This window comes from Rhinocladiella mackenziei (assembly GCF_000835555.1).
Source record: "Rhinocladiella mackenziei CBS 650.93 unplaced genomic scaffold supercont1.2, whole genome shotgun sequence".
NCBI lineage: Eukaryota > Fungi > Ascomycota > Eurotiomycetes > Chaetothyriales > Herpotrichiellaceae > Rhinocladiella > Rhinocladiella mackenziei.
This window is the reverse complement of record NW_013550603.1, coordinates 2,635,252-2,656,790: the sequence shown is the minus strand read 5'-3', so window position 1 is coordinate 2,656,790 and position 21,539 is coordinate 2,635,252. Positions and strand designations below refer to the sequence as shown.

General features: G+C 51.2%; 7 protein-coding genes across 7 annotated transcripts; 4 read left to right on the top strand and 3 right to left on the bottom strand.

Moving 5' to 3' along the window:
• Positions 1 to 1,635: 1,635 nt before the first annotated feature.
• Positions 1,636 to 4,903, bottom strand: Z518_02745 (uncharacterized protein; the record flags this gene model as incomplete). The annotated part of the gene is made up of 2 exons (XM_013419772.1): positions 1,636 to 3,644; positions 3,694 to 4,903. The coding sequence occupies 2 exons, from the start codon at positions 4,901 to 4,903 to the stop codon at positions 1,636 to 1,638; spliced, it is 3,219 nt and encodes a 1,072-aa protein (XP_013275226.1).
• A 968-nt stretch (positions 4,904 to 5,871) lies between these two features.
• Z518_02744 (uncharacterized protein) lies at positions 5,872 to 8,122 on the top strand (the record flags this gene model as incomplete). Its single annotated transcript, XM_013419771.1, has 2 exons — positions 5,872 to 6,077; positions 6,133 to 8,122. The coding sequence occupies 2 exons, from the start codon at positions 5,872 to 5,874 to the stop codon at positions 8,120 to 8,122; spliced, it is 2,196 nt and encodes a 731-aa protein (XP_013275225.1).
• Positions 8,123 to 8,510: 388 nt separating this feature from the next.
• Z518_02743 (uncharacterized protein) lies at positions 8,511 to 9,779 on the top strand (the record flags this gene model as incomplete). The annotated part of the gene is made up of 1 exon (XM_013419770.1): positions 8,511 to 9,779. One exon carries the CDS (start codon positions 8,511 to 8,513, stop codon positions 9,777 to 9,779), a length of 1,269 nt encoding a protein of 422 aa, XP_013275224.1.
• A 296-nt stretch (positions 9,780 to 10,075) lies between these two features.
• Z518_02742 (uncharacterized protein) lies at positions 10,076 to 11,329 on the bottom strand (the record flags this gene model as incomplete). The annotated part of the gene is made up of 1 exon (XM_013419769.1): positions 10,076 to 11,329. The coding sequence occupies one exon, from the start codon at positions 11,327 to 11,329 to the stop codon at positions 10,076 to 10,078; it is 1,254 nt and encodes a 417-aa protein (XP_013275223.1).
• A 2,694-nt stretch (positions 11,330 to 14,023) lies between these two features.
• Positions 14,024 to 17,861, top strand: Z518_02741 (uncharacterized protein; the record flags this gene model as incomplete). The annotated part of the gene is made up of 2 exons (XM_013419768.1): positions 14,024 to 14,308; positions 14,391 to 17,861. 2 exons carry the CDS (start codon positions 14,024 to 14,026, stop codon positions 17,859 to 17,861), a joined length of 3,756 nt encoding a protein of 1,251 aa, XP_013275222.1.
• Positions 17,862 to 18,137: 276 nt separating this feature from the next.
• Positions 18,138 to 18,999, top strand: Z518_02740 (uncharacterized protein; the record flags this gene model as incomplete). The annotated part of the gene is made up of 4 exons (XM_013419767.1): positions 18,138 to 18,222; positions 18,280 to 18,319; positions 18,406 to 18,852; positions 18,912 to 18,999. 4 exons carry the CDS (start codon positions 18,138 to 18,140, stop codon positions 18,997 to 18,999), a joined length of 660 nt encoding a protein of 219 aa, XP_013275221.1.
• A 511-nt stretch (positions 19,000 to 19,510) lies between these two features.
• Positions 19,511 to 21,535, bottom strand: Z518_02739 (uncharacterized protein; the record flags this gene model as incomplete). The annotated part of the gene is made up of 2 exons (XM_013419766.1): positions 19,511 to 20,276; positions 20,340 to 21,535. The coding sequence occupies 2 exons, from the start codon at positions 21,533 to 21,535 to the stop codon at positions 19,511 to 19,513; spliced, it is 1,962 nt and encodes a 653-aa protein (XP_013275220.1).
• Between the last annotated feature and the right edge of the window lie 4 nt (positions 21,536 to 21,539).

The following is a 21,539-nucleotide window of genomic DNA, read 5'->3' as shown; positions in this document are numbered from 1 at the left end:
GGGGGTTGTAGATGAAGACAAGTGAGGCGAGACATACCGTGCAAGTCCGTCAACAGGACTCTGCTTGCGCCCTGCATCCACAACCTTTGCGTTGCTGCTTGACCTCATAGTGCTCCTTGCCAAACCATTATTTTGTGGGGGGTGGGAGTTCAGTAAGGCGCCAGATGAGTTCGTAGGATTGGAAGTCACGCTAGCGGCAGACGCCATTAGCTGCAGTTTCCTGCTGGCAGAGTCGCACAAGAGGCTCAGAGGAGCTGAATCGACGGGGGCCAGCCAGTCAGACTGCGCTCGGATGCGAATTATAAAATTTCGGGGGTGAGAAAGGGTTGACAGTGGTGAGTAGTGGAAGTCTCGGTGGAGGGTCGATGGCTGAGGGCACGAGCCTCAGGAAAGTCTTGAGGTGGCCGAGCGAGCTGGGAGAAATCCGAAGCGCAGTTTGCGGGATTCTGGAAAACACGCCAAAAATAAAAAAGGACGTGACAGACGAGGCGACTGACAAGCTAGACTTTGAGGCGTCTAAGAATCAAGCAGCAGCAATAACAGAGACTGCAAGGAAGGAGTTGAGAGGATAAGATGGAGAGGAGGAGAAAGAAGAAGAGGCGTTCGAAGGAGGAGGTTTGTTGGTTTGTGGATGAGGTTGAGGTTGTGTTTGAAGTGGAAACCGAAAGCTGGGGGAGTTTTAGATTCCTGTACGGATGTCGGGACGTACGGTCAATGTGACAACGATCTTTTTTTTTTGTTTTTTTTTTTTTTTAAAAAAAAACAATGGACTTGGGGTTTTCTGCGACCGAGTCAGGCCCGTCCTGATGCTTGCCTGTCTATCTGCCCGTCAGTCAAACAGATAACAAGTTCAGCTAAAGAAGCTGAACAAAACCGAAAAGCAGTCGTTAGGCTGGTCTGTAATAAGTTACCGGGGTTGTCAGGCAGTTTAGCAGTTTGCAGTAGCTCGTTAGTAGTTGCGGTGCGCGGGTGCAGGCGCAGTCCTCATCCTTCGCTGGTATTCTCCTCCGCTTATGACGCTGCCCGCGACAACTGCGCAGGTGTATCACAGGCTCACTGCCAGAGCTCTCAGCATCCCAAACCACAGAGTGGGACTAGTCGACACGGTACTTTTATTCGTGTTCCTCTTTTCAGAGTGTTTCATAATTCAATGGAATGAGAGCCAGTGGTCTCAGACAAGTTTTCATGTCAATACTGGCCACATACTATCCAGATGCCGATGACAACATCGCCTGTATTCCCTCATCCCACCAAACTGCCAAAATTTGGGTCATTTGAACCATTGATTTCCCTTGTGCTGGCAGTTGGTTCTATCCCCGACAAGCCCCACGGACCGCGGATCACGCATTCCCCGTCGCACCAACCACATCTCATTTTTTGAACACCAAAAAATAATCTTTGCCATATCTTTTAAAGCTACCATATTATACACACTACAAAGGGATTTCGTGGCAAGAGTGGGGAAGCACTTGAAATCGCTGCCCAACTACTGCATTCATTCATGTTTTGATTACGTTGTTCAGAAACATCCCAACCTAGCCACACATACTCTGACCCAGCTTGTCCTCTTCGCGATTGTGTCCACTTTGCTTTCACCTCGCTCCCTGTAGAAAAAGCCCATCCACTGCGTTTCCATCACAATCTCAAAGAATTGAGAATCGCCGAAGTCATCGAACGATATTGGTTCATACCACCTTGCACCTTTTTGAACTGAATGCCGTGGAGCGAAAGAAGAGGGATTTTTACAATGGCAATCTCGAATTTGAGCACCAAGCGTTCACCGGTGTCATCTTGCACCCGAGTCCTTGTCGCGGCCATGTCGTTAGGTAGATCACCGGTGTGTCGCGTTTGTTGCAGGTATTCATCCGAACCCTCGGAATTTGTGACAAAACTCTGATCGGGCTGTCTTCTCCTCGTATGATGTCGGCTTACTCTTTCGTCCTTGAGATCTTCTCGTTCCCTCCCCCGGAATGCTCCTCCAAATGAAATCCGTCGTTGATGACCCGATGTCACACGCCCACTCCTCTCCTCTTCAAGACCTGCCGCAGGTTCTTTGACCCCTTCGAGATTTATGCTAGGAGCATGTCTGCACGAAAAACCTCCCTTGATGACCGTGTATTGCACACCAAGCTGATTCAAGACTCGAATGATATCATGCCTGATGAATTCTGGAGGCTTGCTACTTGTCGTGGAAGTGGAAAATAAGCCTTTGAGACCTGCGGGCTTGGAAATCTCGGTTCCAGGAGTATCGGGAAGGGTAGAAGTGTCTAGGGCATCCATATCGTCTCGCATATCAGCGTCGGTCTCCTCTGGAACGTTTGCCTCTCGATCCCGTCTCTCTTCATGCCGTCTTCGTCGAGCCTGAATACTTTCTTGCCGTGCGTGACCCAGAGACTTCGTACGAGTAGCGGCTGGAGTACGTGGTGTAGCCATCGGACTAGCGTTGGGCGCGGATCGGTCAGTAAGTTCCACGCCCTTACTAGCCTTGCCGGCATTCACACTCGACTGATCAGATCCACTGGTTGGTGGTGGCTCAGCTGCAAGTAAGGGCGAATCATTCCCTGAGACACCCCGGTGCAAGAGACGCCGTGGCCGATAATCAGCGGAATTGACACTAGTTGATCTTCCCAAGAACTTGCCGGCTTTCGATAGTCCGCCACTGGCACTGAGAAGACCTTCATGCTGAGGCTGACTTCCTCCGGCATGATGAGTCGTCGGGCTTGGATCTCTTCTGCGGGAGCGGCGAACGGAGAAAGATTTTCGTGGGGGGGCCGCCGAATCTTGCGGAGGCTGGATATTGAGAACCGGCGGAGGCTGAGGCCGTTCCGGGTCTCGATCACGGTAACGTCTGGTACTGAATCTTCTGAGCAGACCCATGGCCGTTCCCTCTCTTTTCGCGGGCTGGTCAACAGGCGGCGCTGTAGCGGGCGAGGTTGCGCTTGGGCCAGGTTTTCGTTCAGGAATATCCAGGGCTTTCACGTCGTGTACCACATCATCTTCACCATTTGTCCGGGCGCGAGGTCTCGCCCTGCCACCTGTGGCTTTTTCGCCTGGCATTTCTGGCGCAAATGTGTTGGTATGTGCGGCCTCGGGTGTAGGCAATCCCGGGAGTTTCAGTGGTGTCTCTCCTGGGGCTATGGGCAAGGCCAAAACACCCGGATTCTGTTCTCTGCGTTCTCGATCACGCTTCTCTCGCGCCAGATAATAGATGGAAATCAAGGGACTGTAGGCATTGAGCGGGTCGAACCCACGAATTGCCTCCGAGGACGGGATTGACAGGCCCTCACGACTGATGGAATTTCGTCGTTTATAGAAGTCAAACACACCTCGTTTCTTCTCACTGCTGCTGGAAGTGTGACTATAATCTTCCTTATTGGTTCTTCGTATGGTATTCTGGTAATCCTCTGACTCGACGATTCGAGTGAGTTGCTCAGTAATGTAGGCCGAAGACCCAAAGTCGAATCCTTGCATTTTCTCGATAACCTCGGGGTCGAGAGGCAACTGAAGCGGCTCTCTATGGGGAAGACAATTATCAGGCGGAGCATTGAATCCTTTTGTCATCCATGGATGATTCATGATTTCCTGCAGGTTGGCTCGATCACGAGGGTCAACGACGAGCATGCGAGATATGATATTCTTGCATTCTAGACACGATTAGTAATGAAGCATGGGACATGGAGGAGACAATCATACCGGCCGTCAACCACTGGGGATAGTCCACCACACCTCTTTTGATCTTTGCATGTAATTGAGGCATGCTTTGATCGTCGAAAGGAACTTTACCGCAAACGAGAACGTAGAGGACGATGCCAAAACTCCACACATCAACCTCGGGGCCGGTGTATTGGCGAGCCTGCAATAACTCCGGAGCGGCAAAATATAAGCTTCCGCAAAATGTTTTGAGGAGCGAACGCGGTGAATAAAGGTTGCTGAGGCCGAAGTCGATGATCTTGATATCACCGGTCTTACTGATCAAAATGTTTTCGATTTTCAGATCTCGATGAACAATGCTGTTTCGGTGGCAATAATCCAGGGCACTTGCAATTTGACGGGCAAACTTTCGAGCCTGTTTTTCTTTGAGCCGTCCATGGGCGATGATGTAGTCCAGCATTTGACCTCCGTTGACATACTCAAAAAGCATATACCAGTGGTAGTTTGTTCTCTGCACATCGATCATTCCACAGATATATGGATGTGAAAGCAGGGATACCATGGCCGCCTCTCTGGCTGTTCGAATTTCTTTCGACCGATCGGCCCGCTCGTCTTTGGGGTTACCGTGTTCGTCAGCTGTTTGTCTAGGGATAATCTTGACAGCTGCCTGCTCTCCAGTTTCGACATTTCTTGCCAGCTTGACCTTTCCCATACTACCTTGGCCAATGGTTTTCCCAAGAGCCCAGGTACCGGTTTGGGCGGTAATCGATGTCCGTCTACGACCCACAGTAGGATATGTTTGCGAAGAGTGTCTCTCACTTTGTGATGTCGCGCTAGGTGGTGGATGAGCCGATGCTCCGTTGGCCATCACCGTTGTTGGAGCAGGAAAGTCTTGACTACCGCGTCTTGATCCAGGACGCGAAGATGTGCGTCCATGTGCTGACGAATCTGTGTTGTAATCTCCTCGTCCATCTCGAGAGCTCCTCCGTGAAGAGGACGTCCGAGCTAGATTACTCTGTTCAAAGTCTCGGCGGGCGACATTTGCAAGAACCGCGGGGTTGGATTGAGGAGGATTTTCGTGGGAGCGAGACCCAGAACGGCCATGGCCTGAGGACACGGCTGGTCTTTGGTTTGTCGAACGCGTCCGGGTAGGTTGCGCAGGCGAGGTGGGTGCGTATGAGGAGGGAGGATTGCGCGAGGAGGAATGGCTGCGTACCATAGATGGTGATTGCTGTGAAGCTGCGCTAGCCATTTCAACGGTGCCGCCGCGTCAAAAGGATGTCGTGTCGTGGTGGGAAAGGCTGGACACAATATCCGATGTTAACGTTACGTTTGCAGGAATGTGTTGCCTTGCAAGACGCAAGGACAAGAAACAACGCAAGCCTTTCAGCCGTGGGCCTTGCAGCCACAAGGCTTTGTGTTTGCGCGATGTTCAGTGTCAGAGCGTCGGTCAAGGCAGCTGCCCAAGGATACCAGGAGCCGTAATGGTGCTAGAAAGTGATGCACATGAAGGCGGTCTTGAGGATAGGATGCTTCGATTGTTATCATCGGGTTCGGGTTCACATGAGGTAGGAGTAAGATGACAGCTGGGTGATGGGGCGGGCTGCCGTGAATCGGCGTGTCAGGTCAAACGAGATTGATGATCAGAGCAAGATATGGATGGTACAGATGCTCTGTCTGTGTCAAGCAAATACTTGGTTCCAAGTTGCAGGGCCACCGCATCTTACGAACGAATTTGTCGATGATGATGGAGCGTGGACACACTGGCACTGGGGGCGAGAAGATGTACAAGCGTAGTGGCCCGGCACTGGACCGGGCACCTCGCTAAGCTGCACAGATGTCCTACTTTAGGTACACATTGAGAGTGCAACGAATGTGCTCTGTCTTCCATGCCAAGGAGGTTGCTATATCGTTTTACGTGTTGCTGTCATTTCTGCACCCTGGTTTGCTCTTGAGAGTCAAACAAATGAACGATGCTTGTCGGAGAGTGTGTCTCTACCAACCCGGCAACAAAATTCTGGCGACCGTTTATCCGCACCTGAAGGACCATAAGAACTCAGTTAAATGCCGCCCCCATTCACAGCCACAGCAAGCCAGCCCCGATTATACTCCACTTTGTGGCGCTCAACAGAGCTCCCAACTCCGTTGCATGTTCATGATCTTTCCACTCCATGATCAGGAATTCGCAGCCCTGACGACCGGACCTGATGTCGCAACATCATGGCTTACAAACGCTCTCGAAACATCTTCGAAGCTGATCTCCAGAAGCAGACGTCACCTTATGTTCTTTACGGTACTCCCCTGCCACCTTGGGACGGACACATTCGAGATGATGGCTCGTTTGTACCGGTTTGGAAGCAAGAAGTCACGGACGAGAGAGGAAGAAAACGCTTACACGGCGCCTTCACCGGGGGCTTCAGCGCCGGGTGAGCTTGCGGATCATGATCTTCAAGAACATGATGGCTAAAATGGTGGAAACAGATATTTTAACACAGTGGGCTCCAAGGAAGGATGGACCCCTTCTTCGTTCGTCTCCTCAAGGCAGAATCGAAGGAAAGATAGCCAGAAATCTGCTCAGCAGAGGCCTGAGGATTTCATGGATGAGGAAGACTTGCGAGAAGCCGAGGAATCGCGCACCTTGCATATGTCAAATGAGCTCGCCGGATTTGGCACAGACGAAGATTTAATACGCAAGAGTGCTGCCATTGACATCTTTCGACCACTCGATGAAACGATTGGCTCGAGATTATTGAAGAGAATGGGATGGAGAGAAGGTCAAGGCATTGGACCCCGTGTCAAACGAGTCGCAAATTTAGGCAACTACGATGACGAGCTCGACGAAACTGAGGAAACTCACCTGTTTGCTCCCGAAGATGTCCCAATAGTCTCTTTTCCACGCAAAATGGATTGCAAAGGACTAGGGTACGAAAGCGAGCTGGAGTGCGGTACAGACACGACAATGAAGGCTCATAGGAGACATGAAAAGCCTCTGGCGTCGACTGAGTCTTCTGATGACGATGACATTGGACCTCGGCTTGCCACCACGCGGAAGCCACTGCGACGGGACAGGAAGACAGGTATCGGTGTTGGCATTCTCAATGATGAAGGGTCTGATGACGATGACCCCTATTCCATGGGTCCGAAGATTTCGTACAACAAGGTCATAGGAGGGGATAAAAGATCGAAGGCCAAGTCGAAGAATCCTCTCAGTTCTACAAATCCGCTACTCAAAAATAAACCCACTTTTGTGTCCAAGAGGCTGGCAAACTTGAAGGGTGCGCTAAGGAAATGTCGCGATGGTCGGTTACCCCCCGACGGATTTGTATTGGCTGATCAGTTGGATTCTTTCGGCATGATGGCCATACGAGACGACCAGTACAAACCTCTCGAAGTGCCAGCAGGATGGAAATCATCTCTGTCCAAGGAAACGACAGCTGAACCTGCGTCCACTGTTGTCTCGATGGCTGAAGCCGCTAAATCCTCGAACCTAACTGCGAAAGCTCGTGCTTCTCTTTTGGGCGAGTCACAGCTTCCGGGGAAATCGGTCTTCGATTTCTTAACGCCTGCAGCTCGTGATCGGCTCGCTGTTGCATCTGGCCGTGAGAACCTCCCAGCGGCTAAGAGTGAACCACCTCCAGAAAGCTACGAGGCTTCGAAGTCCACACCAGAGTCTCTCCGAAGACTTGTCCCTTCATTAGATCGCGATGTGGCGCTTCATGCTCTCAACCGTGGAATTGGTGGTTGGATGCCCTATGCAGAAGATGAGAACAAGAGATCCAGGTACCGCGCTTATCTCGAGATACAGGCGGGTTTGAGGCAGAATGCAGGAGGCGATGATCTTCCTCCCCGTGCGGATGGTATGAGACAAGAGGATTGGGTGCTGGAAATGCATGAGTTCGCACGAGCAGCCCAGGTCTTCCAACCAATCAGCAGCTTGATGGCCAGCCGCTTTACTTCGTCTTCATCCTTGCCACAGAGTCAAAATGGCGAGTCAAGCACGGCATCTGCGGACTCGCTGCTGACCAGACCAAGTGCAAGGCCAGAAGATCCTGCAGAGTCGGCTGCCAAATTGGGCATGTTTGGACCGATGACACGATCAGTGTCCAATTTTTATCCATCCAGACTACTCTGTAAGAGATTCAACGTCCCTGTGCCCAATCCATCCAATTTTCCGGCTTCTGGGATGGGAGGCGATGTAACTTTGTCCGCCCAAGAGCAAAGCTCGGCAGCAACACCATTCAGGTCTTTCATGTCGGCAGGTCTTCAGCATGATGGCGCAGCTGAGACTAGTGACTCTAAGAGAGGCGGAGATTGGAGCGAAAAGCCCAAGTCTGAAGAACCAGACACAGAGCGAGATATGTCGGTAGCCTCAGCGGTGATGGACTCAGAGAGAAATGAAGCTCTTGAGCAAGAGAGGCCCGGACAGGCTGTTTTCAAAGCGATCTTTGGAAGCGATGACGAAGATGAATAGGAAGATGGGACCAGGTCGAATGTAACTTGCCCTCTTTTTTTTCTGAGCAATGAATTCTCCGTTCGAATTCAAATGATCGTAAACAGCTCAGGCCTGATGATTCATGACAAAGCTCAGTGCATGGGTCAAATTGTGGCTGTGACAATAGCTGGCAAGGCTGGCAAGGCTGAAGGCTAAAATGCGGCTCCCGACAGCCTCTCCCTTGGGACATTTTTTTGTCAGCGGCATCTAATTTTGTCTCAGACTTTGAAACATGAGGCCACATATGACATAGAACTGAGTTGATCTTCGCGTCCTTCTATCTCTTCCTTCTGAACCACTCACTCCAGTCATTCATTACTATTACATTCGTCAGCCACAACCCTTCACACGGAGTCCACCAGCAATCATGGCACGTCGAAAACAAGTCGCTCCCGTGCAACGAATCAATTCCGGCGAGATCATGCAGATGCCCTCGGACGAACCAGAAAAACGTGCAATCTACACCAATGGAGACATATCGAAAACTTCAAAGTCTACATCAAATCCACCTTCCTCCTCCTTTCCTAGATCGACGTCCCACGCGCAGCCTGCACAGGCTGGCATCCTGACCCTCATCATCTGCGTCAGTGGAATCTATACATCGTTTCTGACCTGGGGTCTTCTCCAAGAGCGCATAACAACCACACCGTACCCGATCGACGACTCCGCGCAGGCGCAATCAGAATATTTTCGTTTCCCCGTCGTCTTGAACACCCTTCAGGCCTTTTTCGCATTTACAAGCGGTAGCCTGTACCTGCTGTACAAGACAAAGTCCTTCAACATCCTCCCGTCGAAGGCTTCCCTCGTCCCTCTCCTCCTTGTCACATTAACGACGACCCTTGCGTCGCCATTTGGCTATGCCTCCCTCGCCCACGTCGATTACCTTACCTTCGTCCTCGCGAAGTCCTGCAAACTCCTCCCGGTCATGGCTTTGCATGTAACGCTCTTCCGTAAACGCTATCCGCTGTCAAAATACATGATCGTGCTCGCCGTCACCAGTGGCGTCGCTATTTTTACACTCTATCACCCGCCGAAACCGGGCAGGGAGCAAAAGCCGCAGTCCTCGAGCATCTATGGCTTAACTCTGTTGGGAATAAACCTGCTGTTCGACGGCCTGACGAACACCGTGCAAGATCATATATTCCAATCCCCAAGTCGCTATGGCAAGACCTCCGGGCCTCAGATGATGGTCATTTTGAATCTGCTCGGCACAGTGCTCATGAGCGTATATCTGCTCGCGACACCGTATATACCTGAGCCGTTCGTCCCGTCATTCGCCAAAATGAGTCAAACTCATGAACTGGCCACGGCCTTGTCTTTCCTCATCCGTCATCCAGCAGCCTTCTACGACGTCCTCGGCTTCGCGGCATGTGGCGCCATAGGCCAGCTCTTCATCTACGCGACTCTGGAGCGGTTCTCGAGCCTCTTGCTCGTCACGGTGACAGTGACCCGTAAAATGCTCACCATGGTGCTGAGCGTGGTGTGGTTCGGCAAAAGTCTCAGTCAGGGCCAGTGGATGGGCGTGGTGCTCGTGTTCGGAGGCATCGCCACTGAAGCGTATATTCAGCATAGCGAGAAAAAGGGAAAGAAAGGCGGAAACGAGGAGGTAGAAGGTAATAAACAAAAGCGGACATGAAAAGTTATAAAATGGAAATTGAGCAATCTGAATTGTAGCATAGAGATACCCACAAGAACAAAATTATATCTTGATGCTATATGCTCTCAATGGTATGATATGTTGCGTAAATGCCACTTGTCAAGTGCCTGCTGAGATGACAACAATGAACATGTACCTATATGAGATAGTGATGCTGGAAGCTAATGTCAAATCATGCATGTTTTGCTTCTATTGCCGTTTCAGGCCCAGTTTATCGCCGCCTTCGCTATGCTCAAAGTGCTCGACTAGTTGACAGCTGTTACATCAATACCGCCTTACTCCTCGAGACCGATGCTCGCTGCGTTTGCATTTGCGTGAGCAGCCATCTTGCTTGCGGCGTCGAGGTCCGCGAGTGCGAGTAGTACCGCGGGCGCCGCAGGTCCCAACTCGTTGATTCCCACTTGCACCGCTTGCGTGTAGTGCTGTAGGGCGATCGTGTAGTTGTTACGCATCACGAATAGCCGAGCCAGTGTGCGGAGGCAGCCCATGCGACTGTGCACAATGCCCGCGCTCAACGGCCGTACCTTAGTGCTGTCCTCGAGTGTCAGAGTCCGTTGCAGTGCATCGTTCACTAGGCACTCGGCTTGCACGTCCGGGTTATTTTGTGCGAGGCGCACTTTCGTCATCTCTAGCAGCGCCGTCACCGACATCAGGCTGTTCATCCCGTAGTTGACTTCCCAAATGGTCATAATCGAGGACAGAATCCGTGCCGCCTCGTCGGTTTGCCCGAGTTGCGCTAGCACACGTGCGAGATAGTAATACTGTCCGGTGGTTTGGTATGATGTTTGGCTGAAGAACTGCTCGTGTAGTTCGTGGACTTTGCGCTGGATCAGTTCACGCAGGCGAAGGGTTTGATCAAGGGGAAGGTCAAGACGCAGAAGTCGTGTGATGGGATGTTGTGCTCCAAGAATGGTCTGGGATATGCCTGCTGAAAATCGCTTGACCTGCCCACGGAGCCGTCCCAATTCATTGTCCGATGTATCAAGACTTAGATCCGCCAATACATAGTATAATTGCGGATGTTGCGATACCAAAAGGTGTTGAAGCGTAGGGAGCACTCGACCCAAGATCAATGATGCCGTGTCGATTCTGTCAACAGCCAGAAGGCCCCCTGCTGTAGTGATCGACCCGCTGAAATTCTCCATTTCGCTCATGATGTCGAATGCGGTGCTGCTCTCTTGTAACCGTCGAGACCAGGAAGTTTCAAACATGCCGCAGTAGAAGGCACTAGTTTGTGAGAGAATCTGCTCGATTTGCGATTCTTCTTTGGACAAGGTCATCACGGTGGAGGGGGCCATGCCAATACGCCATGATACATGCGAAGAGCCCGAACCTGGCGCTCGCCGTTTGGAAATGTTGGCTCGAAGTGCTGGCGTTGTGTGCGGGGATGAATGTCGGGGCTGGTCACGCACGAATTGCCCTCGCGCTGTATTCATGGCCTGTTTCAACACTGGGGGATCTATCTCGTCTTGATGAGGCTCTTGGGAGTCGTCCTCCACCAGCGGCAGATCCCTCCTCCGTGTGGGCATGGGAGAAACAGGAAAGTGCTCTTCATCTTCATTATCCGGAACATTAACCAACTCGCGAATGGTCAGCTTTCGTGTAGGATTTGCTTTTGCACTCGCTACCGGTGCTGTCGTTTCTCCTAGTCGGAAAGAAGGGTAGAATACACGTTGATTCCCGAGTGAAGGAACTTCAGTATCCGTAGAATGACCGCCCGCTGAACCCGCAGAATTAACGAGAAGGACCCTTGTAGGAGGGTGTATTGAATTGTCCGGATGGAGATGCCGTGAATCATGGTTTGTCCAAGGCCTAGATGGAGCTTCAGGCCTGACTACGGAACTCTGCCCCGCGTGTCGATGAATTTGTGTGATATTTTTTTTGCTCCGTGGATTTCCGGTGATCCAGGTGAATGATTTTGGTGTCCCGTCCTCCCTCGGAGGCATTTGTCGGTAACACCGCTAGAAAGCTAGGCAAAACCATTCGATCAGATCGGGATCGTGGAAATTGTATCTTTCGATCAGAGGGAGGGGGGGTTTTATGTCGGGTCTGCTCCAGGGCAGAAGTCGCTGAGAGAGAGAACCCACGGAAGTTGAATATTTCGGTCTCAAATAGATGGCATTCGAAGGGGCTTGAGCATCCAGATATCTTTACCTAGCATTGATCGTTCGGAGACTTCGTTATCCCAAATAGAAAGGTAGAAAAGCGCCCTCACTTTCTGGTTGGATAGTCTGTTGATTCCTGGCCTCGAGCTTAACTTGTAGCATGGCGCTGATTAATTTGTTACTAACAAGCCCACTTGACTTGGCTATTTGATATCCGACAGTCACCCAGCAGCGGACGGGCTTCTGGAAAGTATCGTTACGTACAGCGTTCTTATATGGGGAGGAAATCTGACTCGACCATGATGATTAGTCTGGATTTTGTAGTCTCTGTGTGGGCATCTCAATCTTGGCGAACGGGGGGAGAGTGTGGCAAGGCTGAAGCTCAAGGAATGAGGAGAACAACCTGGATCCATGTCCTCGGACGGAATGTCTGCCAGGGGATTTCAGATCAAAAAGAGCCAATATACGTTTCAGGGCTAGATTATCGCTTTTTGGTAGTCAAGTACACTTTAGTCCACCTTCCCATTCCGGTAATTCGGAAGAGTTTCCATGTGGCCTTGTGGGATATAAGTTGGATCGAGTTGATCATGACCAGATTGCGTCGTGGACAAATGGGTGATGCGTTTCTGAGTAATTGGGGACTTTGGCTCGCCACATTGGCAGACGAGCAGGAACGATCCCGGTGGGTACCGTCGGACCGCCTCGGGTTTTGGGCGGAATATCCTCCTTGGTTCCTTGGGTAGCAGTTGCTCTGCGGACATTGGTACAGCAATATTGGAACTCACCCATAGGTTGTGATGGTATTGGGGCAATGTGCAGACGCTCCAGAAGACTCTACCAAGATATCAGAGTGGGAGCGCAGGTAGAAAATCTGCAGAATTTCCTCTTAAGGAATGTGCACCAAAGCCATCCTTTTGGTTCGTACAAGGCAATTAACCTCGAAACATTTTTATTTCCCTTCTGAGACTGCCGAATCAGTGTCAGCCAGCCAATATTTTCCTCAGCAGGGCGAGCCGCTCCGTGCGCGGATTGGTAAGCCGGCAGACGTGAAATGAGGGTTATACTGGTTGCAGTCATGAGAACGCCAATCGCGGCTTTGAAGCGACGCGAATCGTGATTCTTTCCGAGACGGTAATCATGATGCTGTATTGAGAATGACGTCGTTCCCACTGAAAGCTTGTTCATCTTATGTTCGAGTATGAGCATTTGCTTCGTGCGTTTGCAGAAGTAGAGGCAGAAGCTCTCTGTGCCTTGTATCGAAGCATGACAAACATAGTGGGGCTGTCAGCTGGCCCTTGCATACCTGTGGCAAAGTGGTCCGAGCATTGTTATAGGGTTGATGTTTCCTTGCCCTCAACAAAACTGGAGCATTCGAACTTTAGTCAGTAGGATCTTACTAGTCAGCAATTAAGGCACCTCTGCATCTTGAGCAGAGGCTTGAACTCGATGCATCGATTAGATACGCCGGAGGAGGGCTATAATGATGAGATCCATGGCTCGAACCGATCAATGCATTCTGAAGAATGGTCGCACTGGAGAAGGGTTTGTCAGAGAACATCTGGTATTCCAAAATGCAAGAACTGTCAGGTTATTGAATCGAGAGCATCCAAGTCGCTGTCTCGAGGAAAGAGGCTGTACTAAATAATAGGCTCGACTACCCGAAATGGTGCTCTCAATTGGGCGGAAATGGACGTGGGGTCGAAACTATTTGTCTGGAGCCCTACCAGAACCGAGTTTACCGACTGGAGATCGACACAGGCCCCTCGAAGACGTTCGGATACTTGACACAAACTGGCACATATGAGATGACCCGCAGATAGACGGACCACCGAGGGGCATCGAGAAAGACGATGAGGAAGTCAAATTTGAGATGGAAGCGCACATCGTCCGATGAGGAAAGTGCGCCGAGGCCACTTCAAAGTCGCCTCATTCGGGTGATTTCACTTCCATGATTCACCTCATCTCGACTTGATGAGTGCGAGATCCCTCCATCAACTTAGTCCAACCCACCTTCCAGCTATTTCTCAGACATTATGCAGGTACTGACCTCTTTAGAAGCCGCATCGACGCTCCTGTGACCTCGCCAGGTCCCTCTCAGTCGCAGGATGCCCGATCATCATGAACCGATTCCCTGTTGATTATGCCACTCATAACCTGCCGTTGTTGTTTCTGTCCGGATTGGACACAGGGAACCAGACAGAACAAGATCTTTCCGGTCGGACACATAACTTCTTGCATGAGGGTGGGTTCAGAATCAAGGTAGACCTTCCAGTGGTCCAGGGCCCGCTGGCGAGGCGGCTGCTCCAAGCCTTTCGCGACCAAGATGGCTCTAATATCCCATGGCACTCGCACGCTCTGCTCTCCAAGAATGGCCGCGTGTTCAAGATATTGACCGTTGGACGGGTAGGTCAGAGCTCTCCCAAATTATCCTGTGGAGGGAAATGTGGCGTCGCTGCCCAATTCTCCATGCTGACATCGGAGATAGGTGTACACCCTTCCCCCCCGTAAAGCGCCTCCGCCTCCTCACTCCCCTCGTTTGTCAGCCACCGTTGCAAATGGAAGTCCTCCATCACCACTCGTGCTCCATTCTCCTTTGTCACCTTTGACCCCTAGCTCACCATTGTATCCTGACGGCATCATATCCTCGTTGTGGATAACGAAACATCAGTCTCGACTACCATGCGCCTTTTTTGCCTGCTTCTCGTTCACATCTGATCCCAACACGAGCTCTCTCCGGGACAATAAGTTGAAAGCCGAGATCAACCATATTCGCAGTGTTTTCTCATCGACCCATTATAAGACTAGGCTTGTGGTTTTGTTACTGGGTGATGGTAACATTAGCCCTTCGGATGCCGAAGATCGCTTCAACAACATTCGACGTGCCACCGCACTCGATGGGAGAAGCATTCACTTTCTGCCTTATGATTCCTCATCCCTCCAGGTCGTGGATTTTGTCAATTCGGTCTTATCCATTCTCCATCCTTTCTGTGTAGACTATTATCGAGACCTTTCAAAGCATGCTCGTCGAAAGCGTAATAGAAATTCTGTCCCCCCGCCCACTGTACAACCAGGGACCTCGCGTGTATTGTCACTACGAGGTTGGAATGTCCGGTACGAATTCAAACTCGGCGTTTTGGCCGAGTTTCGACAAGAGATGGATGCGGCTTGTCGAAACTATGAGACCGCTTATGAGAGTCTCTTTGGCCCGGAGATCATAGATGCCATTGCCATTTGGAGCCCGCGGTTCAACGAAGCAAGATTGCTGGCTGACATTATTGCTCTTCGCACCATCAGGTGTCTCCTGTGGACAGATCAAGGAACGACAGCGGTGAGGTCCTGGATCATGCACAGGAACCGAGTCAGGGACTTGGTCAATCGCCGAGGCAAAGGGACCGAAAGCTATGGATGGGAGGCCTGGCAGACCGCGTGGGCAATGGTCATGGCGGATTTGTTGTCCAGATCGGAATATCCATTGCTCAATATCAAGATTCCCGGAGTTCCTGACATCCTTCCCATTTTTGCTGGTGTCGACAAGTCTCTTCCTGCTGGTGAGCGTTCGACTCCATGGGAACAACTCCCTCATGAAGGGTATTGGCTCGATATGGCCCGGAGAAGCACCGTTGCCCGTCGCAAGTGGGCTCTACAAATTCCTGAGGAAGACAGACAGCCTCCAGGCCGGTCACCTGCATCGATGGTTGCGAGCAAGGCCCACCTCTATGATACGTATTTAGCACTCGAGCCATACCGTGAAGTTCCCACTGATGGAACCACTGGATACAAGTACGAGGAAGAGATCATGGCTACATTGGACACAGCTATCCAGCACTTTGCAAAGCGAGGCCAGGTACGGAAGATTGAGGTCTTGGGACTTCAAAAAGCACTTGAACAGATCGAAATGGGGTCCTGGGCGGATGCCATTTCGACACTGCGGCCTCTCTGGTCGAGTCAGAACTGGAGGACTGCTGGGTGGTGGAAGTTGTTACAACTACTCGGCTGGACTCTTCTCGACTGCCTTGCTAAAGTGAAAGAGCCCGAGCTGGTGATCCAACTCCTATGGGAACTTTCGAACAACGTTTTCGACAGAAAGCCGGGAATTGATTATGATTTGCGCCACGCCATCACGGCACTTGGCGTTGATGGCGCTCATCCTTCTGTCGCAATTGACATGGACCGAGCCTTGTCACCGCTTGTCCCAAGCTTTGCATTCTCCACCCACAATGTGTTCGTGGGAGAGCCGCTGGAGTGTCAACTGTGCATTCAATCGCGAGCGCAGACAGGACTTCGCCCGATTCAGTTGACCGAGGTCAAAATTGTGTTCGAGGGTGGTCTGAAGCCTGTTTACCTGGTCGCCGGAGAAAGTCAAGATGCCGAGGCTACGTCCTCAGGTGCTGAATTTGTTGATGTTTGTCTCCAGGAGTCAACCTCAAGCACGTTGTCGAGAAATAAAAGGTCCTCCGCGGGAAGTATTGCATCCCAGACGGGTAGGACTAATTTGACAATACCCTCAAATCATACCACAATCTTCCGGTTTCGTGTTGTGCCACGGGAAGCAGGTGAGATATCGATTGCTTCCATCACACTCTTGTTAGATGAGGACGATTTCTCACTCGCCGTTACCACGTCAGATTTCGAGCACGCCGTTGCTCAGTGGTGGGAGACAAAGGGTGGCAACCCCATTGCTCGCCCGCTTGGGCAAGAATCTAATGCATACAACAGAATCAATGTTCAGCCCAAACCGCCAAATTTGCAAATTGAAGCATTGGGTCTCAGAAGAACATATTACACCAGCGAGTCCATAAGCATCGACTTGGACATTGTCAACCACGAGGAGGACGACGCAATTGTATCCATCGAGTCACGGATGATCAGTCCGGTTGCAGGTGCTGCGCAAGTACGGTGGAGCGATTCAGGAGCGGACCATGCTCCAGGTACAGCTTCGGCATCCAGCATCACGGCACTGCCTCCTAGAGAGCTTGGAACGATCCCATCCTCGGGGAAAAAGGCTATTTCGCTGCGAATTACTGACACAGTGATCGCTGTGGATCATGAAGTTGAAGTTATCGCGACCTATAGGCTTACCTCGGAGCCCGAAACAATCCTAACTAAAAGTGTGACGATCGATGTGGGAATCATACGTCCTTTTGAAGCCAACTATGAGTTCACACCGCGGCTAGACGATGATCCATGGCCAAGCTTCTTTGAGGCTCCCCCTTCCGATGCTGACTCTTCTAGCGCCCTTGGGTTAAGACATAAGTATTCCGTCGCAGCAAATCTTTATTCATTTGCCACGGAACCTCTTGTCATCGAAGCCATCTTGCTTACTGCACACAAAATTGCTGGGGGGGCGATTTGCTCATCAAGCAACGGCATCGTGAGAGCGAAAACCAACTCACCAGAAACTGGAAACCAGATTGCGATCCCATCGTTGATACGGCCCGATCAAACGGAATGCTTCGACTTGGAGTTGTCTGTTCAAAAACTGACTCTCGGTGACCGGCACACGGTGGGAGTAGATCTCGCACTCGAGATTGGATGGCATCGGCAAGATTCACAGGAGATCACCACCACGGTCCTCGAAGTGCCGAGATTGGTGGCCCCAATGGCGGAACCTCGTGTCATGCTTAAGACGTCGGAAACATCTCTAAGTTCTTCGAATGTCCCTGCGCATCGTCTGACTTTCATGATCGAGAATCCAAGCATGCACTTTCTTACATTCAACGTGGCGATGGAGGCGAGTGAAGACTTTGCCTTCAGTGGACCAAAGGCGTGCGCCCTCAGTCTGGTCCCCATAAGCAGGCAGACCTTGACATATCGAATACTACCGAATAAGAAAGATGAATGGATCGAGGTCCATTTGAATGTGGTCGACGCTTATTTTGGACAGACGTTGCGAGTTCTGCCTGGCGGAGATGGCGTCAAGATGGATAAAAAGGGCAATGTATTGATCAAGGTTTAAGACGACCAGTGCTGGTGCTGATGCCCCTATCAACGACGAAACTTTTCGGTTGTAAGATTCCTTTAGTGGACTTTTATCGTTTGCTGCTGTACTCGTAAACGGATGAACAGGGGGCGGCCAATGCCCTTCCGTGCAGCCTCGTTAGCGAAAATCCAAAATGCTAAACCCGCGTCACGTCATGCCAAGCCCCTCTTTACCTCCAAGGTCAGGCGAATTTTCAAGTTTGAGTTCCCAACCTGATGTCCTTTCTATGAGGCCAGGCTATCAATTTCACCAATGGAGAAAATACAGAATTATATCGCCAGCTTGACCGGCCAGGAGAAGATTGGCTTCATTGACACGTCGCAGCCTTCGCTCTATGGTAACTTTTGAACCTTGGAATCATTGGTTCTGCAACAGGGCACTGACAAACCTGAAGTCGCCGCGGCAGCCATAGCATTCAATCCCATCTTCTGGAAGTAAGTACTTCTGCTCAGCAACACGACTCTACTGACGATAGCAGTATTGTCGCACGACAAGGCAAAGATGTTTACCCCCGAGCAAGCCTCTCACTGACGTGGTCAGAGTACAAAACCCACTTCTTGACCAAGATATTCCGCTCTCCTTACCATGGCTGTTATGCATTGGCCGTGGTAATCTTCACGATCGGCATTGTCCGGGATTCTCTGTACAAGAATGCGCTGGATGACCAACCACTTTATCCAGCCTTGTACCACCCGGCAGTGGGCGTGGTCCTGTTTCTGATCGGCAATGTCCTCGTGCTCTCCAGCATGTGGGCGTTGGGGATCACCGGAACGTACTTGGGCGACTACTTCGGTATCTTGATGGACCAGAAAGTCGAAGGATTCCCATTCAACATCGCGGGCGCGCCGATGTACTGGGGAAGCACGTTGTCGTTCTTAGGAACAGCACTGTACAAGGGTCGTACGGCGGGGGTGTTGCTCACTCTGGAGGTGTTTATCATGTATCTCATTGCCTTGCAGTTCGAAGAGTAAGTTCGGTTGCAAATCTGTGTGCTTATTGATAGGACTTTGCTGACCTTTTTCCCAGTCCCTTCACGGCCGAGATATACGCGAACAAGGAGGCTAGGCCGGTGACTCGATCCATGACGAGACAGAAAGAACGCAAGAAGGCATGATGGAGAGGACAGTCGATATGGACAGGGAGAGTTACAGGGTGACCGAGAGATTCGCCGTTCGGCCCTGTGGAGTTATGATACGACTGCATAGCGCGGGATTCATCACCAACGGAAAGATGAATTAGATCAAATTGCATAGAAACGAGAGTGATAGAAGAGGCACGTCTGTGGAGGTGTTCAACACAGCCTCAAAAATACCTAGTATCAAGCGAAAGACCAGTCGCCCACCTTCGCCTCATGACTAAGCTGGCTAAGTCGCTTGTCGCTTTGCTCGCCCTCCGCCAACCTTCTGCTTCCCGAGCGATTCCCCAAGTGCTCGTAGAGGTCTCCCTGAGCCTAGCCGTCCCTCTTCATTCCAAATACCAGCATTTGTCATCTGTCGACGATAGAATCCACTTTGAATGCTGGGTATCCCAATCCGGCTCCCTCAAATCTGCCTAGACTACTCTCCGTAGGGTCTAATAAGCCGTAAATTCATGAGAAGAGAGCCTCTATTAAGCGGCAATCGCTTTTATTTGGGCGCGGCCTGCCTCTGTCTCTTGGCCTGGACTTGAAGTCGTGCCAGGATCCTCTCATAACCTCGTTCGCTTGCCACCATTAGTGGCGTCTTCTGCGTGAAGTCCAGGATTAATACATGGGCATCGGCATTTAAAAGCAACTCAACCACCTCCTCCTTGCCTCCTTGACATGCTAGACGGAGTGGTGTCCTCCCAAGATCATCAATCTCATTAACGAACGCTAGACCGAGCAAAGTCTTCACGATTTCGGTGTGACCTTTCTCGGCGGCTAGATGCAGGGGCGTCCTTCCAAGGTCATCAATCACATTAAAAAAGGCCAAACGAATCAAGGACTTCACGGTTTCGGTGTGGCCTTTCTCGGCGGCCAGATGCAGTGGAGTATATCCGTCACGAAGAGATGCCAGGTCAGGATTCGCACCTTCCTCCAGGAGCAAGTCGACAACATCTGCATGGCGGTTCTCTGCAGCCTCATGTAAGCAGGTCACCTGGCTGTCAGCGATAGCATTGACTTCCGACCCAGCAGCTATTAGGAGAGTGGCAACGTCTCTTCTCCCTTTGGATGCGGCAAGCGATAGCACATTGGGTTCATGGTAGGTAGGCGTGTCTAGGGGCATTCCAGGGACTTCCTTGAGCAGGAATTTAACAATGTCGACGTGACCACCCCTCACGGCCCTCATCAACGCGGTGCTGGGAATGCTGTATCTCTCTTTGTCCCATGTCTGCAAGCCTGTAACGATCTTGGACTTTAGGGCTTGCCTCCTGAATGAGAGCCACTAATTCGGTGCGGCTCCCCATTCTGCGGAGTTCGGAACTCGGACTAACGCGTTTATATTGACAAGCACTTCCAAAAATGCTCGGTTGACTCCATCCTCCTCGCTTGGCCACTGCGGAAGACACCTGTCCCACTCTTTAAGGCAGCGCTCGACCTGGGCTGGAATGGCAGCGAGGAGCTCCTCGACGATTTCAAGATACCCGGACTCCGCGGCAAAATGCACTGCCATATCTCGGTTTCTGTTCGTTCGATATACAAATGACCCAGCCTGGATAAGGCTCTGCACGATGTGGAGATGGCCTCTCTTGGATGCCAAATGAAGAGCGGTCACGCTCAGATGGTCCTGGATGTCAATTGCGGCCGATTGCTCCACAAAGTCTAGTATTTGTGTGGTGACGCTAGATCTTCCCCGCTCAGATGCAAAATGCAAGGCTGTCCTGCCTTCGTCGTCCTGTTGGAAAACTTCTTGATCTCCTATGCCACTATGTAGCAGGGTATGCACCGTCTCATCGTGCCCCTCCTGGGCTGCAAGATGTAAGGCAGTTTTCTGCTCACCGTTGACTTGAAATCGAACCCCAGCAGCGACAAGTTTCTGGGCCACGGCCGAATTGCCCTTCTGCGCGGCAAGATGTAAGGGTGAATTTCGCCATTTGTCCACGGCGTCAAGATTTGCCCTCGCCGCTATAAGAGCTTCCAGGATGTCCAGGTCGGCGTGTTCAGCCGCATAATGTAGAGGTGTCTGGTTCTGTTCATCAGTAAGCTCCGTATTCGCTCCTGCTGAGAGGAGTTGCTGAACAGTGTTCAGACATCCTGACAATATTGCCAAATGGAGAGGCGTTCTCCGAGTATCGTCCTTAGAATTCAAATCTGACGTATTCAGGATATATTTCGTCATATCTTTCCCATCTCCGGCTGTCCAGTGAAACACATTATATTTCGGACTGGCACCAACTTGGAGAAGCAATTCAACAGCTTCGAGATTTTTAGTCTGCACAGCAAGGTGAAGGGCAGTTCTCCCGTAGTTGTCTCGAGTGTCCAGCGGAACACCATGCTGTATAAGCTTCTCCACGAGAACTTTGGTCGGAAGTGGCTGACTTTTTTCCCGAAATATGGCAGCATGAAGGGCGCTACCACCTTGAAATCCGCGATGCCCTGGCCGTGCTCCATGTTTGAAGAGTAGATCGACCACTTCCTCCTGACCGTGGCGCAGATACGCTGCTGCGACATGAAGGACGGGTCGACCCATCCAG